General features: G+C 46.6%; 4 protein-coding genes across 4 annotated transcripts; 2 read left to right on the forward strand and 2 right to left on the reverse strand.

Moving 5' to 3' along the window:
• The first annotated feature begins 902 nt into the window (after window positions 1–902).
• LOC117136129 (putative inorganic phosphate cotransporter) lies at window positions 903–2,838 on the forward strand. Its single transcript, XM_033296832.1, has 4 exons — window positions 903–1,036; window positions 1,096–1,641; window positions 1,885–2,549; window positions 2,600–2,838. Exons 1-4 carry the CDS (start codon window positions 1,003–1,005, stop codon window positions 2,813–2,815), a joined length of 1,461 nt encoding a protein of 486 aa, XP_033152723.1. The 5' UTR covers window positions 903–1,002; the 3' UTR covers window positions 2,816–2,838.
• On the reverse strand, window positions 2,801–8,811 carry LOC117136128 (spatacsin). Its single transcript, XM_033296831.1, has 6 exons — window positions 7,610–8,811; window positions 6,043–7,515; window positions 4,513–5,985; window positions 3,397–4,454; window positions 3,169–3,330; window positions 2,801–3,110 (listed from the first exon to the last, which is right to left on the reverse strand). The coding sequence occupies exons 1-6, from the start codon at window positions 8,669–8,671 to the stop codon at window positions 2,891–2,893; spliced, it is 5,448 nt and encodes a 1,815-aa protein (XP_033152722.1). The 5' UTR covers window positions 8,672–8,811; the 3' UTR covers window positions 2,801–2,890.
• A 537-nt stretch (window positions 8,812–9,348) lies between these two features.
• On the forward strand, window positions 9,349–10,673 carry LOC117137253 (60S ribosomal protein L23). Its single transcript, XM_033298616.1, has 4 exons — window positions 9,349–9,382; window positions 9,450–9,499; window positions 9,616–9,827; window positions 10,428–10,673. The coding sequence occupies exons 2-4, from the start codon at window positions 9,487–9,489 to the stop codon at window positions 10,623–10,625; spliced, it is 423 nt and encodes a 140-aa protein (XP_033154507.1). The 5' UTR covers window positions 9,349–9,382; window positions 9,450–9,486; the 3' UTR covers window positions 10,626–10,673.
• LOC117137252 (inactivation-no-after-potential D protein) lies at window positions 10,485–13,741 on the reverse strand. Its single transcript, XM_033298615.1, has 9 exons — window positions 13,509–13,741; window positions 12,576–13,153; window positions 12,430–12,520; window positions 12,015–12,370; window positions 11,726–11,950; window positions 11,555–11,666; window positions 11,358–11,497; window positions 11,001–11,297; window positions 10,485–10,936 (listed from the first exon to the last, which is right to left on the reverse strand). Exons 1-9 carry the CDS (start codon window positions 13,543–13,545, stop codon window positions 10,745–10,747), a joined length of 2,028 nt encoding a protein of 675 aa, XP_033154506.1. The 5' UTR covers window positions 13,546–13,741; the 3' UTR covers window positions 10,485–10,744.
• Window positions 13,742–14,964: the final 1,223 nt, after the last annotated feature.

Genomic DNA, 14,964 nt, shown 5'->3' on the forward strand with positions numbered 1-14,964 from the left:
CCTGGCCGACTGCCGGCGCTTTATTTAGCCTCTGATAAGAGCAAACGATTCGCACCCGTCATTGTTATTGTTTGTATTTATACTATTGCTCGCACGAGGCTGTGAGTTATTGGGTCAGCAATTTAACTGGCTTGGCTTCCCATTCGGCCGTAAAACTGTCAGTAAGCCATTATGATTGACTACCGCTTATGAGATGAGCACCTTCAGCTGGAAAATTAAGTTATTTCATGTGTTTTCGAAAACTTCCTCTTCTAGTTTTTGAACTACATGTTTATATTTTACTAAATAACAGAAGTGCAATTTTTTCGTCATTTTTAATAATTAATAAATAATAGTAAAAACAGTTTATATAAATATTTAAAAAACGATGACAGAAATAAGAATTCAAGAGCAGTATTAGTGAATAATAGTTTTTTATTGATCAGACTTAAAGTATGCTATGACTGTATGCTATAGTAAAATAACGATCTCTTAAATTTCAAATTTTAAATATAGAAAATTTTAAAGTGCTATTCTACGAATGGGATACTTAAAGAAAGATGGAATTCAAATTTAAATATTTGTGCTTTTAATATAATTTTATTCCTTTATTATTTATTCCTATTTTTGTGGCTTTATTTAATATTTACCTATGTAATTGATTTAAAAAATTTAGGCTAACATATATTCTAATCTTAAAAATAAAATTTATTTAGATTTAGACTAGAGGAACAGTAAGAGTATTAACTCTTTCGCGGCCTCAAGTATGTAGATTCACTTTCGATGCCGCCCTATCCAAATCATTTTTATTGAAGAATGCAACATATATGCCTAGAACTCGGTTGCATCATTGCCAGCGGCACGAGGCAAGAATTCAAGTCTCTGAGGAGCCTGTTTGACGATTTGGCTTTAAACTAGTTTCGCAGCACAGTTTGGTCACAGCTGCTTATTAGCTGGCATTGCCAATTTTTAAACAGGCAGTTCGGTGACTTGAGGTGGACGCAGTCGTCGTTGCGCTGCGCAATGACGATAAAATCGTTCAACTTGGTGGCAAAGGGTGAGCTGGTACTTCGATGCCCGTGCCAAGTTCGCTGCAAGAGTCATTTGTTTTCGCAGGTCCCAAGTGGGGCGTTCGCCACCTGCAGGTGCTGTTCCTCTTCCTGTGCGCCACCTTGGTCGTGGCCCAGCGGTTCAACATGAGCGTGGCCATTGTGGCCTTTACGAATGCCAATAGCAGTAACCCGAATTATCCGGAATATCGCCTGACGGAGCCTCAGAAGTCGTACACCATCAGCAGTCCCTTCTGGGGCTCCTGCTGCACCCAGATGATGAGTGGCTATCTATCTAGTCGCTTTGGAGCCAAGTTGCTGCTGCTGACCATCATGTTGCTCACCGCTCTGCTCAGCATTGCCACGCCCTTCGCCTTGGCCTGGGGCGGCTGGCAGATGCTCTTCTGGGTGCGATTCGTCCAGGGAATCGCCATGGGTGGCATGTGGCCCTGCCTGTACACCCATCTGGCCAAGTGGTGCCCCAAAAAGGAGGCCAATCGCATGGGCGGCGTCATGACCACTGGCTTGGATTGTGGGACAATAATGGGATTCGCTTTGAGTGGCGTACTCTCTGCATCGCCACTTGGGTGGCCCAGCGCATTCTACGTGCCAGGTGAGTTCAATATAGATAATCATTTACTCATTGGACAGCATTGGGCAACAGAAAAAACTGCGGAACTCTTCTAAAGACACGTTAAACTAGCAATAAACCTGTTGACACTTTAATAGCTGTATTTATCATTTTACCTACCGACGACATAACTCTAAAGCAATAACTGATTAAGTAAGGTTTAGGCATAGGTTTTAGCTTATATACTAAATTAAATAGAACACAAAATGTTGGTTTCAATTTCAGGATACCTGGGCATCGTGTGGTGTCTTATTTTCCTGCGATATGGCGCCAACAGTCCATCCGAATCGAAATTCATTTCTCTGGCGGAACGAAAGCACATTGAACTGGCCCTGGAGCAGAACCAGGTGATTAGCGGTGCAGCTCCTCCAGTGCCCTGGCTCCAGATCCTCACCTCTCGTCCATTTATCGTCCTGGCATTTTGCAAGATGAGCCAGGCATGCAGCTTCTTCACGCTGATGCAGCAGATTCCGCGCTACATTCACGGCATATTCCACTACAGCATTGCGATGAATGCCCTGCTCTCAGCTCTGCCCTTTGTGGTCATGCTAATGTCCTCCTACGGATTCATTTTCCTGGCTGAATACTTGACCCGTCGTCGAGACATTTCCTTACCCATCCTACGGAAGACCATTAATACCTTTGCCACATGGACCCCGGCTGTGGCCCTTGTGATCCTATCCTACGTCAGCGATCAGAATGTGGTGGGCAGTATGTTCTGTCTGATCGCAGCCACCGCTGCCATTTCCGGACAGGCCATTGGCAGTTCGCTTAACCATGTGGATTTGTCGCCAAACTTCGCTGGACTCCTGTTTGGGATCAGCAACACACTGATGTCTACAGCTGGTGTCATATCCCCAATCGTCATTGGGCTGACCGTAACCGATGAGGTAAGTAACTTGGCCAGTTAAGTAAATTTATTTACTTTATTTTGTTTCAGTCGGATCGCTCGCAATGGCGAACTGTTTTCCTTGGCATTTCGGTGATTCTGTTCCTCGGCAACTTGATGTACCTAATCTTTGGTCAAATGGCCGTCCAGTCCTGGAATGATTCGCCATCCAAAGAGACCGAAACAGAAGCATCACCAAAACCCCAGCGAGCGCCTGCCTTAGCCGCGGAGGAAACGATATCCGTCGAGAGATTTAACTATTTGTAAATGTATATTTGTAATAACGTAATCAGTGCTAATGTTGTTGTATAAAAACAGTTTAAAATCACAATGGTATTTATGTCACGTGTCTCCAGCTGTGTGGAAATCGCTGCGACCGAAATTTGTATCTCTAAGATAATAAACGGAGGAATCGTTGATTAAGGACATCACGATGGACTTGAAACCCAAAATGGATGCCAGCTTGTATTTGAGAACCACGGACTTGATCAGTTCCACCAGATGCACCATGGACTCTTCCTGTTTTGAGTTCGTGGCATTACTTTGGATGTGCAGCAAATAACTGAAAAAATATAACAATAACAAGGAGGAAAATAAAGTCAGGCCAGCCAAACACTTACCCCTTTACAATCTGTTCGATTACATCATCATTCATGCGCTGATGGCACAGATATTCCTGAAGATAATTGGCTCCCTGAAGCACAACGAATTGAGACAAGATGGCTTCGCTCCAGTTAATATCATAACCGTAGGCGCGACTCAGAATCAGAGCTTGTGGTACGCTGGAATGAAAAGATAATAACAAATTATTTAAATAGTTAGTCCTTTGATGAAACGGTGTTGCATACCTTAAATGGACGTTGACTAGCTCCCGAAACTGTTCCCTAGAACGCACTCCAATAACGCTGACACACAAATGATTCGCGTTATTGCTGTGCCTTTTCTCGAGTGCTTTGTTGCACAGATCCAGTTGCATGGCCATCAGCTCGGCTCGAGAAACACTTTGCTGGGCGAGCAGAAGCTTGTTGTCCAACAAATAGTTCTCCGTAGCATGTGTGTAGTTCTCCAAGGCCTGTTGCAACAGTGTTTGAACCTCTGCGGAGCATTTTAGCTTATTGGACTGCGCGGCAAAGGCTTGAATTTTGGTTACTATCTCCTGGGCCTCCGCAGTCCACATCTCCGCCAACTCTTTGTACATGAGGAAGTGCAGCGCCGCTAGGCGCAGGAGCTCCTTCCCATTCTTTGGTTGGTACTCTCTGAGGTAACTAAGGATCGCCTGTCGAAGTCCACCTTTCTGGTCCTCATCGAACTGTCCCAACAAGGACTCGAACTGCTCGTTCTCAATCAGGGAATCAAAGCAGTAGAACATCTCGCGGTAGCGAGCAATACCAATCAGCAAACGGACAATCAGCGACCACGATTTGGCCTGGGCTAGTTTGGTATTAAGTGCTTTAGCTTTCTGTAGGACGCTTACAATGCCTTCCATGGAGCACTCGTGCACGAAACACAGGTGCGCTTTGATCAACAGCTCCACGTAGATCTGATTTTGTTTTTTGTGTGACAAAACCTGGGGAATGCCTGACACTGTACCCGTCGGAGAAGGAGTGGGTAATCCGTAGAGCATTATTATCTTTGAAAGATTTTCGAATGCTTCGGTTTCCTCAAAAGGCTTGCCCTCCTGGTAGCGGCGATAAGTCTTAAGAGCGTCACAGTACTCCAGCAAACAATTACCCAGCAAAGTGGAATTGGGGGCCAGTTCTAGGAACAGATGGAAATCCCGATCGATGCTGTGGCCCCAGAGATCAGCGTTCCTTAATGCATTTCGCGGCTGCTCTCTGGCATGGAATATATAAAAACGGGGACGTACGATGCAGGTGGTCAGCTCCAAGGCCAAACATTCGGCAATCTGTTGAAGTTAATGTTATTATCAAACTGATTGCGCATTTGAAATATAAAGTACTTACTTCTTTTGGTGTCATTCTCGTGGAAATTTGTATATCACTGACCACCAGTAGTCGCTGTAGACAATCTTCAGCAGCGGCGCTTTTTAAAAGGATACCAGCATCCTTGGTTCGCAACACATCCAGATATTCTTTGTCCAAATACATGGCTGCCCTGTAGGCAAGGACAATACGTCGTCCCAGCTCAACGCCATATTTTAACTTTGATCCAATGCCCAGCAAGGTGTCCAGTGTCTGCTGTTTCTCTTTCGAGGGGATCTCTTCAAACTCCATTGCCACACTGTCCGAACAGGTATCAGAAAGGTCACTGCCCCAGCGTGTCATCACATTTTGGTTTAAGGTGATCCGATTAAACTTGGGAAACGCACTCTTCTCGATTTCTCCAAGCAGCTGGCGTTCCTTGCTCGACAGATTGCTAGTGCTGGTCATACCTTCGGCCAATGCCATTGCAAATACGATAAATCGAAGGTCATTTGGACGAAATTCGAAAAGCTCTTGAAGACGCAGTGCCTCCACGATGTCACCCTTGTCCAATAGGGTGTTTAGTAAAGTATTGAGTCGGTCTTCCATCTCCGAAGTAAGCGCAGTTTTATCAGCTATGCTGAGGTCATCAATCCCTGCTAGTTCTTTAAGTTCCGAAAATGATTTATAAAGCACACAGCGCTCTTGAAGCATGATTTGCTCAAAATACTCCGAGTGGTAAATGGATAACTGAGAGAGCTGCTCTTCCGGCAGCTGCAAATAGCACAAAACCATGTCGTACTCAATTTGATCGCGATCAAAGGATTCGTTTGGGAACAGGTGATGCTTTTTGATGACGCCCAGCGTACTTTGCAACAGCTCATATCGCCGGAGGCTCACTTGGCCAACGGCGGAAGCTGCCTGCAGCAGGAAGTTCACCAAGATGGCGGGAGCCAAAGCGTGTTGTTGAATGTCCTTTTCGTACTCCTGGTGGGGTCTGAGTTGTCCGGCTTCCAGCTCCGTCATCCATTTACCATACACAATGTCAGTCAACGGCAACTGTAGCAATGTGGCCAATTGCAAAGCTTCCTCATAAGCTCGTGCCTCAGTCAGGGCATCTACCAGTCGCTTGTACTCGGGGCTATCCCTCCTCCCGAGCTGTTCGAGATCAATGGATAGTTCCCTTAGCCAGGTAGCAGCGACTCCGAAAACTTTATGCAGAAGGCAGAAATCCAGAAGATCACAAATATCGCCCACATCCGAACGACAGATGCACTCAAGGAAGCGCTGCTGCTGCAGTATGCAGTCAAAATTCGACTGCAATTGGATGAGCAGCAGGCCAATGGAGCGCTGCATCATCTGCTTTCTGGGCAGGGGGCCACACAGAGGCAAAGCGACCGAATCCTGGCTCCAGCTGAAAAAGAACTGTCGCAGCTCCACAATTGTTGCATCACTAAAGTCTTCCTGGTGGCCAGTCAGTTGAAGAAATCGGCACAGATGCGTTAGTTTGCAGTCCTGAAAGAGAAATTGGCTGTTATTAAACAAAGCATCTAAATAACTGTTCATACCTACCGGCTGAAAGATTTCTAGGCTGTGCAACAGGGCATTCAGATGTCCGCCAGCGACAGCACCTCTAATGACTGACCACACCCAATCCGATCGGTTCTCATCGCGCACCTTGGATGCCTCTTGGAGCTGCAGGCTCCACTGTCCGCTGGCCACCGAAAGCCAAACAATCCAGCACCAATCCCGGTTTTGCTCGCTGATTGTGGCTGCCAGTACAGCCAAGATAGGCAGCTCCTGGCGGATGCAGTGCCTTAAGAGGTTTATGCTACTGCAATGCGAACTGTTCCCAACCATCATCTCCAAAAACTTTGGTGTGGTGGCAATAAGCTCATCTGGAAGACTATTGGTACTGCACAGTATTATTGCAAATACGTCCTGGCGAGCTGTGTGTGTTAGCAGAGTGCAAAGGGATTGTTCCGTATTCCTCTGAAGCTGCTGCATGCTGGAATCCTGATTCGAACTATGTGAGGAGTTGGTCATCGTTTCCTGAGAGGAGTTGGTTTGCGTTTCCCCGCTACGACGAGTCGGTCGCTGTAAGGTCCTTTTGTGGTGGCGATCTCCAGACGATTCGTAACTCAACGCTCGTAGCAAATGCACTCCGATTGGAGATGACTTGAAGTGCGGCAAGAGCTTCTTAAGTTCGTTTAAGGGAAGATCAAAGAATTGGAAGACTAGCAGCAAGTGCCACCAATTATTTTTGGAGGCATATCGTTTGAGCAATTCCATTGGAAGTTTTCCTGGAGTGTCCCTTATAGCTAGACGCATTAGGGACTGATATAGTTCCAAAGGAAATTCCCTGGGATTGGCCTCGAGCATTTCCACCAAGTCCCTATCCCATTCAGCTAGGAGCTCGGAGTAACTTTGTCTGGTTTCGTACTTAGGTAGCTTCCTTTGCAGCAGCAGAAAACTCCTTAGTGGCTGGGTATCGAAGCCAAGCATTTCGCAACAGGCTACGCAATGGGTAACCAACTCATCATCGCCAGCGTGCTGCAATGCTATCTGGGTGACAGTCTCACAGGCGTGGAACAGCTGCGTCTTTGTTATCTGACCGTAAAGCTGAAGTTGCTCTGTAATAAGGTAGTATACAGCATAGGCGCTTCTCTGTTGCTTTAGGTAATGGGTGTAATTCAGTTGAGATTTCCTGGCATATCGCTGACTAAGACGCGCGTTTGAGAAGCATACCAGTTCACCATGTCCAGCAGTTGCTAGGAGCGTCAGATTCACGTGTTTGAACTTCATGAAGAGATCGTGTGCCGTGGGTAGGCCGAAATTGCAGCTCGTCGGTCCATGATCGAAGCGAGCAATCAGGGATTTGAGATACGGAACCCGACCCAAGTTGGTAGAGGTCAGGAATCCCTCTAAAGAGCGCACACTTGGCTCCTGACCAAGAAAATCGTAGAAGGTGAGCAGGGGATGCCCTTCGAAGGAGTCGACTGTGTCGTGAGTTTTCTCCAAGTATGCTTGAACGCTCTTGGATATCTGAAATACATATAAATTGGCATAATTATACACTTAACACACTTAAATATAGAGAAAATAATATAATTGCGAATGATTATCTGTTCTGACTTACCAACTCGAAGCCCTCGTTCTCGGTCAATGAATTTGTTTTTATGTCGACGATTAGATTAATCAGGGGCTCCTGGTGCGTTTCAGTGCCCGCCAGCAGTTCCAGCGAGGCGACAGGCACGCATTCCATGAGCAGCAGCGAGTATTGGCCACGGTCCAGCAGGTATTTAGCCAGTGGCTGCCGGCTAAGGAGATCCGCGTGCTTTCCCAAGCACTCCATGGTGCAAAGGCGACGCAGCAGGGAAGGAATATCGCCGGACTCGTCCATGAAGAAGTATCCCGCGCGGGCAAAGAAGTTTCGCAGCACTTCGCTGGGCTGCTGCAGTTCCTCCAAGGCGTACTCGTACATGGTGGCATCTATTTTCCAGGCGGTGAAGCTCTGTTCCAAGGGAGAAAGCGTTTCCTGGGGTTCAAAGCCCTCCTCCTGAAGGCGACACCAGCGCTGGAGCTTTGCTTGCTCATCACTGTCCACGAGGTGCTGCCAGACCATGTCTTTGGACAGGGATCCCAACAGAGATTCATTGCCATTGGCGAAGTACAGTTCTACGAGGAGCAACTGCAGTGCCTGCTCTGGTAATGTCATCATGGCTTCTATGTGCACACGGGGCAGCTGTGTCCGATGCTTGGCCACCAAGGCCTCGCACTCCCGGAGTTGCTGCACCAAGGACCAGTGGTAGGCCAGTACTGGCTCTTCCTGCTCGTACATAAGGGGCTCCCGACTGCGCAGGTGATCCAGCACAAACTCACTTAACTCCTCGTCCTGGCACTCGCAGGCGAACTGAAAAAAGAAGCACTTCACATCTCTGTCTACGTTCCGGATCACGTCCTCCGCCTTGCAGACAAGTCTCTCGGAGAGCAGTCGCTGCACATAGGCCTGCACCACGTCGTAGAAGTAGTGGCGGTACTCCGAGACGGGAATCTTCCTCTTCTGCGCCCAGTATTCCATGCACAGGTCGATGTGCTCGCCCTTGGTGGCCACCTCCTTGATGATGGTCACCTCGCTAATGCCCCTCCAGTTCTTGAAGATCTTGTCGCGGGCCTGAGCCTGCGTCTGGGCGGAATGCATCTTGGTGGGCGGAGTTCTTGGAATGTTCTGCGGGCTTTTTCACATCTCTTTGTTGCAATCAACAGTTGATAATAGCGAAAACAGCTGTATGTTCTGCTTCCTCTTCTGCGGAACCTTATCTGTTAAACTAGTTCCCAGTGCAAGTACAGTGACTACTGTAAATAATGACGCACAAATTCCACATGCCACATTTTACCTAAAAATATCCGAAGCTTTGATCAGTAGATGGAAAATGAGGTGCTAATCGTTCATTGCTGTCGCGAAGCTTTTGGAACTTTTGTCCTGTAGCGGGAAGTTTAAATTATCAACGTTCCATTGTAAAGTTTTTAAGTTATTCAAATCATTTAATGTAATCAAGCATGTTTTAAAATCGACTTTAATATTGTGGAATAAATATAGCGAAATATACCACAAATGGCCCGTCCCTTTCTAGCACACGTAATTTCTTTTCCAACAAAAGTAGCTGATTAGGCTTTTGCGAATTTCCGGTGTGAACACGCCATCTGATTCGCCAGACCTGCCAACTTGCTCGAGGTGGGTGTAAAACTCCGATGGTATGAGTGTCTGCTAGGGTTTTAGCAAAGTTCAAAACCAATCCGTGCTCATTCATGGTTATATTTAGGTTATTTTTTCGATATTTTGCGGTATATTTCGACGATAGAGCGGCGGCCACACCGTATTTCCCTCCTTTTCGTTTTCGTTTCCGGCGAAGTAAGTAGAATAAAATCTCCACGTTTTTTTAAATGCTAATAATTGAAACATCTCATTGGTAAACTAGCGACAAATCTTGGAATAACCAGTCCGCGAGCAGCAAAATGTCGAAGAGAGGTAAAAATCCGAACGAAGCGCGCCGCTAACGTGCGAAATGTGACGCGCCGGATGTGGAGAGTGTCGAAGTAGTGGTGCGCAAAACTAATAACCCTCTGTTTTTCGGTCTCAACCAGGACGTGGAGGTACCGCGGGAGGCAAATTCCGCATCTCCCTCGGTTTGCCCGTGGGCGCCGTGATGAACTGTGCCGACAACACCGGAGCCAAGAACCTGTACGTGATCGCCGTCCACGGAATCCGCGGTCGCCTCAACCGTCTGCCCGCCGCTGGCGTCGGCGACATGTTCGTGGCCACCGTGAAGAAGGGAAAGCCCGAGCTCAGGAAGAAGGTAAGTGTGGTGCCCAGTGCTCCGGATGAATCGGTCATGTGCCAAAAGTGCCCATGGGCTAGCAACCCGTCTAGCGAACACGTTTTTTCCACTTTGTTTGTGTGCGCTTTCCTGAATGAAATTCAACTTGTTTTTGTTTTAATGAATCCAATTTGGAATTAGCTAGCTCTTATTACATTCAATTGCTTAAGCTTAATAATCGTATTTAGGCCACACTATTTGTCATTTGTTTTAAACTGGCAGTTTTAATATTTACCAATTATTGAAGAGTATTTCATTAAAAAGTAATACGATAATATAGATAGATTTGTATTGGCTGTTATGAAGGTTTCTCCGTACGCTTTGAGTAACTTCACCCGAACTTCCCCACATGTTTTGTGCCGGCTAAGATAGCTTATCGCAACCCACTTGCGTTTTTAATATTTTTGTTTATTGATAGGAGATTTGAAATTGTAGTGCAGAAGGTTGATAAAACGATTTCATTACACTTCTCATAATTTACCCACCTATAACAACGCACTTTTGCATAACTAACCGATTCTGGAGGAGGTAGCACATTGCTGAGCAACTTTGCTAACCACTGTTTTCATTTGTTTCCAGGTCATGCCTGCCGTGGTTATTCGGCAGCGCAAACCGTTCAGGAGGAGGGACGGGGTGTTTATATACTTTGAGGACAATGCCGGGGTAATAGTAAACAACAAGGGCGAAATGAAGGGCTCGGCCATCACTGGACCGGTGGCCAAGGAATGCGCCGATCTGTGGCCCCGTATTGCATCCAATGCAAGCTCTATAGCCTAAGGAGTTTCCTTTTCAATAAACCCATAACGGAAAACAGATTGTTTTGAATTCGAATTGTTGGATCTTTTATTGAATTGCTGCACTGCTTCGCTACCGGAGGAGGAGAATGAGAATTGTCTCTAGGCCTTGGGTGCCTCCGTGCGTAGAGTGGGCTTGGGTCGTGTCACTTCCATCGATACCTTGCCGTTGGCTCCCTTGAACAAGGCGTAGCACACCTGGAACGGAAGACCCTCCAAGGCATCGCCATTGAATTTGGTGATAATATCGCCGCGCTGCAGTTTGCTGTCAATCTCCGGGTATTGTCCTTGAATCTGCAGAGAATGTTGTTATTCAGGGCTCTGCCTTCCTACCACTACCAGCGGTTTATGCACTTACCAAGTCCGCGATGGTGCATCCAATTTCGTTGGGAGACAGCGACAGGCCCAGCTCCTTGCCCGCTTTTTTCATAAGGTCAACGTTAAACTTTTCCAGCTCCGGAGGATCAGCGCGGAAGACCGTTAGGGTGACCGCCTTCTCGTATGTGGTGTGGAATAGCTGATGGACCTTCAGTGTCGTCATGGATCCCACGTGGATTGGCGTACCATTTATATCGCATATGTGGTCAAAGATCTTGAGGCGCTTGTCGGCTGCCACCTGTCCCTCCGGATACACGTGGGTGATTACACAGCCAGTCTGTCAGGGAATTGTTATTTAAGGCATTTGTCGCAGAAACAGAAAGTTCAGATAGCCCACCGTGACATGGTTGTTCTTGCCGCCGCAGACGATGACGCCCATTGGCTTCTTTTCCACCTTTAACTCAATGAGGATCTTTTTGTTCGGCTTGATCTCGGCTGTGGCGGGTTCCTGTGGCTTTTCCTCCTCTTTCTTGGCCTCTGGGGGTTATCGGGATGAAGTTGTCAGTTTTGACCTTGCTTGGACGCAATACCTACCCTCCTTCTTTTTCTCCTCCGCCGCCTTCTCGGCCTTTATCGCCTCCTCACTCTTAAGAGTCAATAGAATCATGGTCACTACTCCCTCGGCACGTTTAAGCAGTCCAGTTGCCTGAAGTGAATATGATATGGTTATAAACTAAGTGGTTGGAGGGCTTCCTGACTACTCACATCATCGTAGTTGGATTCCAGTGTTACATCCTGATTAACGGCCAGCAGCATGTCGCCCACTTTCACGCCCGCCAACTCGGCATTGGAGCCCTCTCTCAGATCCGAGATGAAAATGCCACTGCCCACTTCAGCGTGCTTGCCATAGATGACCATGATGCCCAGGAAACCCTCCTTGCGCACCTGCACCGTGCGCGCCTTGGGAAACTGGTCAAAGATGAACTTAGTCTGGAATGGAAGGGAAGGAAATTTAATCGCAGGATCCATCCGAAGAGAAGTGAAGAGGACGTACCTCATCAGACGCGGTGGGGAACTTCTTGATGGGCTTGACGCACATGCCCTCATCGTTGGGCTTGCGTCGCGAGGTGATCATCACGAGCTTATCCCCATCCACGTTCTTGAACACGGCGGAGGCGTTCAAGTGGCAGCGATTCTTCAGCACATTGCCGTTGACCTCGACGATCTCGTCGCCCGGCTTGATGTCCACGCTGCCCAATGCTCCGTTGGGATCCACTCCGGCCACAAAGCAGGCCATCTTCTGGCGGTCCTTGTGGCCAGCGAGAGCGAGTCCCAGTGGCTTGCTGGCGTCCCTCTGGACCTCGATCCTGCGCAGATCCTTCATCATGTTGTACCGCTTGTTGATCTTAGCTGGGAATGGCATTCAGGTGCTGTGTGACTGAGATTTAATGGCTTTAATGGAGTCTTACCCATTGTGTAGCCAAATTCATCTTCCTGCTCCTTGTCGCGATCCTTCTCCTGCTTGTTCAGTTTGCAATTACCGGCGGAGGCTCGATCGATCTAAGGGGCTTACAAGTTAGTATAGCGATGGGTAGGTGGCCTTGGGTTAACCCACCTCATAACCCGCCTCCGTGCGAATGCGACCGGTCATGTCTCGGGTGTCCTCGTCATCCTCGTCGGCGTAGTTACTATGCTTCTGACGCATCGAGGCCGTGAATGTGGTATTCCGCTTCTGCATCGATTGTTGCCGGTTCATACCAGCCATTCCCTGACCCTGACCCTGACCTTGCCCCATTCCCATTCCCTGCCCTCCGCTCGCATTGCTGGTGGTCTGCTCCTGGTTGAACTTGTTCTTGGCCTGCATGTAGCCATTGCTCCGCGGATCTGACTTGGCCTGCTGCTCATCGCTCTTGTCGAAGGTCTGAATTTCCAGCTCGATCTTGAAGTCCGCCTCCTTGATGAGATCGATGACCGCCTGTTCGGTGGCGTTGCGCACATCCTTTCCATTGAGAGAGAGGATCCGATCGCCAACCTTCAGGCGACCACACAGATGCGCCGGACTGTCGGGCACAATGCCCTTGATGAAAATGCCGGTGGTCTTGGTGTTGGGCGAATCCTTCACCTCGCCGCGCACTATGCAGATGCCGAAGGACTTCTTGCCCGTCTTGTCCAGGGTCACCATGTGAATGAGCTCTGGGAAAGGATTATGCATTCAAAATTAAAAAATTAACAACGTATTGTTAAAATACGTGAACTAATAAATTGTTATTGGGGTCCTTGTTTTGTTGCTATCTTTTAGCAAAATAATGGTCACCAATTATGTTCTTTTATATGAAATTACATTTGACGTTCGTTACATAAACATTTTTCTCACAGGATTCTTAAGAATCAATAAAGTCAATTGATTTGGCTTTTATTCAAACTTTGTTTAATTCGATTCATAAAAATCGAAACGAGTACTGAGTGACCTCTGGAAGGTCAAGTTCTTTCGGGATTAGCTGCAAATTTGATTAGCAGTTGGTCATGAAACCACTCAATGGACACTGACCACCCGCGGTGCCCTGTTTCCCCAGGAACTGAACCATCTTCGCTGGTTGAGATCGACTGCTCCGTAATCCTAGCCAAAACTCGCGACTCACTGACCGGACATTAAGCGCACCGAATTAAGCTCAAATGTATTATCGAATATTTATTGTTATGGGCTGTCACTTAATTTATTATTTGTGAATATTCCGCGTTGGCTGCGCCCGATTTGAGTCCATTGAAAAGTGCGCCTAAACTGATTTTACAATTAGCGGGCGAACATTCTTGCTAACTGACTTAGTGGCCATTCTATTTTGAGTATGATTTTCGTATCGATTACACTGGTCAGCAGGGTTGGACTTAGAATACCTCAAAGCGAACCAGATGCATGTAGTTGATATATAAGATCTCTTATTCAAGTGGATTTAATCTGGAATGCAGATAACTACATTTGGCTTAAAAAATGTTATTTTCATTTTAAATAATGCTCCAATAGAAGAAAATTTCGACTGATAATAATGAACATGTTTTTTATGTTGAGATTACCCATTAAAATATTACTTTGCAGTGCAGTGCTATCGATTTGGAGGAGGTTCCTCCACTGAATTGAGTAACTTTCACTGTCTGTTATGACACCACTCACAAAACACCCAGCTCCCTGAAGACGGCCATTATATGGGTTACCAACGCGGATGCGAAGGCTAGGGGAAAATGGATACCCATGTGCCTTTATTGGCCCTATCAAGTTATTAATTTGTTGGTGCGATTTGGCCCGTGCTGAACTCAACACTCCGCCAGGAGAAGCCCACCAAGTGTTGACCAGCAATGCCCATCGATTTTATATTTTTCTTTCATTGCACTTACAACTGAATAACATATGTCTCGCACACTTTTACCTGGGCGAGAGCTTCTATATCGGCACTGCAAATAACAAAAATTTGTGGGGTAAATTATTTAAAACATATATTATATGTTAATAAAATACGCACAATATACATAAGAATAAAGTGTAAATAAATATAAAATGTAAGCTTGATGCTTATCAATATAGCTTATGAAATATGTATATATTTCAATATCAATAATGTAGCCCCAGAAAGTAGGCAACAATTTGAATGCGTTTCATGAGAATTGGTAAGGATTGCTGGGGAACTTCTGAAGAAGACACAAGCGGTAATCAAATAAAACATTCAAGATTTTTGTCTTTCGAGTGGCAAATAAATTTAATTTGTCTGCCGAGCTTAAATTCATAATCAAGATTTGCATTTTAATGCCTTTGTCGGGGGAAAAAGCGGAGCAAAAAAGGAAACGGGAGGCAGGGAAAGGAGGAGATGGCTATGCAAACATTTCCATTAAATGCCCGAACGGAATGAAACGACAGTGGGATGGCTAAGGCAGCTCCAAAGGAAAACTAGAGTAAACACATGCTCAAAGGAGCTGGGCGCAAAATGGGGTTTAAACTGGAAAATGGCCACCCAGCG

This window comes from Drosophila mauritiana, chromosome 2R, assembly GCF_004382145.1.
Source record: "Drosophila mauritiana strain mau12 chromosome 2R, ASM438214v1, whole genome shotgun sequence".
Lineage (NCBI taxonomy): Eukaryota > Metazoa > Arthropoda > Insecta > Diptera > Drosophilidae > Drosophila > Drosophila mauritiana.

Bases quoted from the DNA above. Each gene is read 5' to 3' on its own strand.
- LOC117137253 (XM_033298616.1), top strand. The intron at 9,828-10,427 runs GTAAGTGTGGTG...ATTTGTTTCCAG, and splicing joins AGCCCGAGCTCAGGAAGAAG to GTCATGCCTGCCGTGGTTAT.
- LOC117136128 (XM_033296831.1), bottom strand. From the start codon at position 8,671: ATGCATTCCGCCCAGACGCAGGCTCAGGCCCGCGACAAGATCTTCAAG. The intron at 5,986-6,042 runs GTAGGTATGAAC...TTTCTCTTTCAG, and splicing joins GCCTAGAAATCTTTCAGCCG to GACTGCAAACTAACGCATCT. The intron at 3,331-3,396 runs GTATGCAACACC...TTTTCATTCCAG, and splicing joins CTAGTCAACGTCCATTTAAG to CGTACCACAAGCTCTGATTC.
- LOC117137252 (XM_033298615.1), bottom strand. From the start codon at position 13,545: ATGGTTCAGTTCCTGGGGAAACAGGGCACCGCGGGTG. The intron at 12,521-12,575 runs GTGGGTTAACCC...TAAGCCCCTTAG, and splicing joins GCACGGAGGCGGGTTATGAG to ATCGATCGAGCCTCCGCCGG. The intron at 11,298-11,357 runs GTGGGCTATCTG...ATTCCCTGACAG, and splicing joins GCAAGAACAACCATGTCACG to ACTGGCTGTGTAATCACCCA.
- LOC117136129 (XM_033296832.1), top strand. From the start codon at position 1,003: ATGACGATAAAATCGTTCAACTTGGTGGCAAAGG. The intron at 1,037-1,095 runs GTGAGCTGGTAC...TTGTTTTCGCAG, and splicing joins GTTCAACTTGGTGGCAAAGG to GTCCCAAGTGGGGCGTTCGC. The intron at 2,550-2,599 runs GTAAGTAACTTG...ATTTTGTTTCAG, and splicing joins GGCTGACCGTAACCGATGAG to TCGGATCGCTCGCAATGGCG.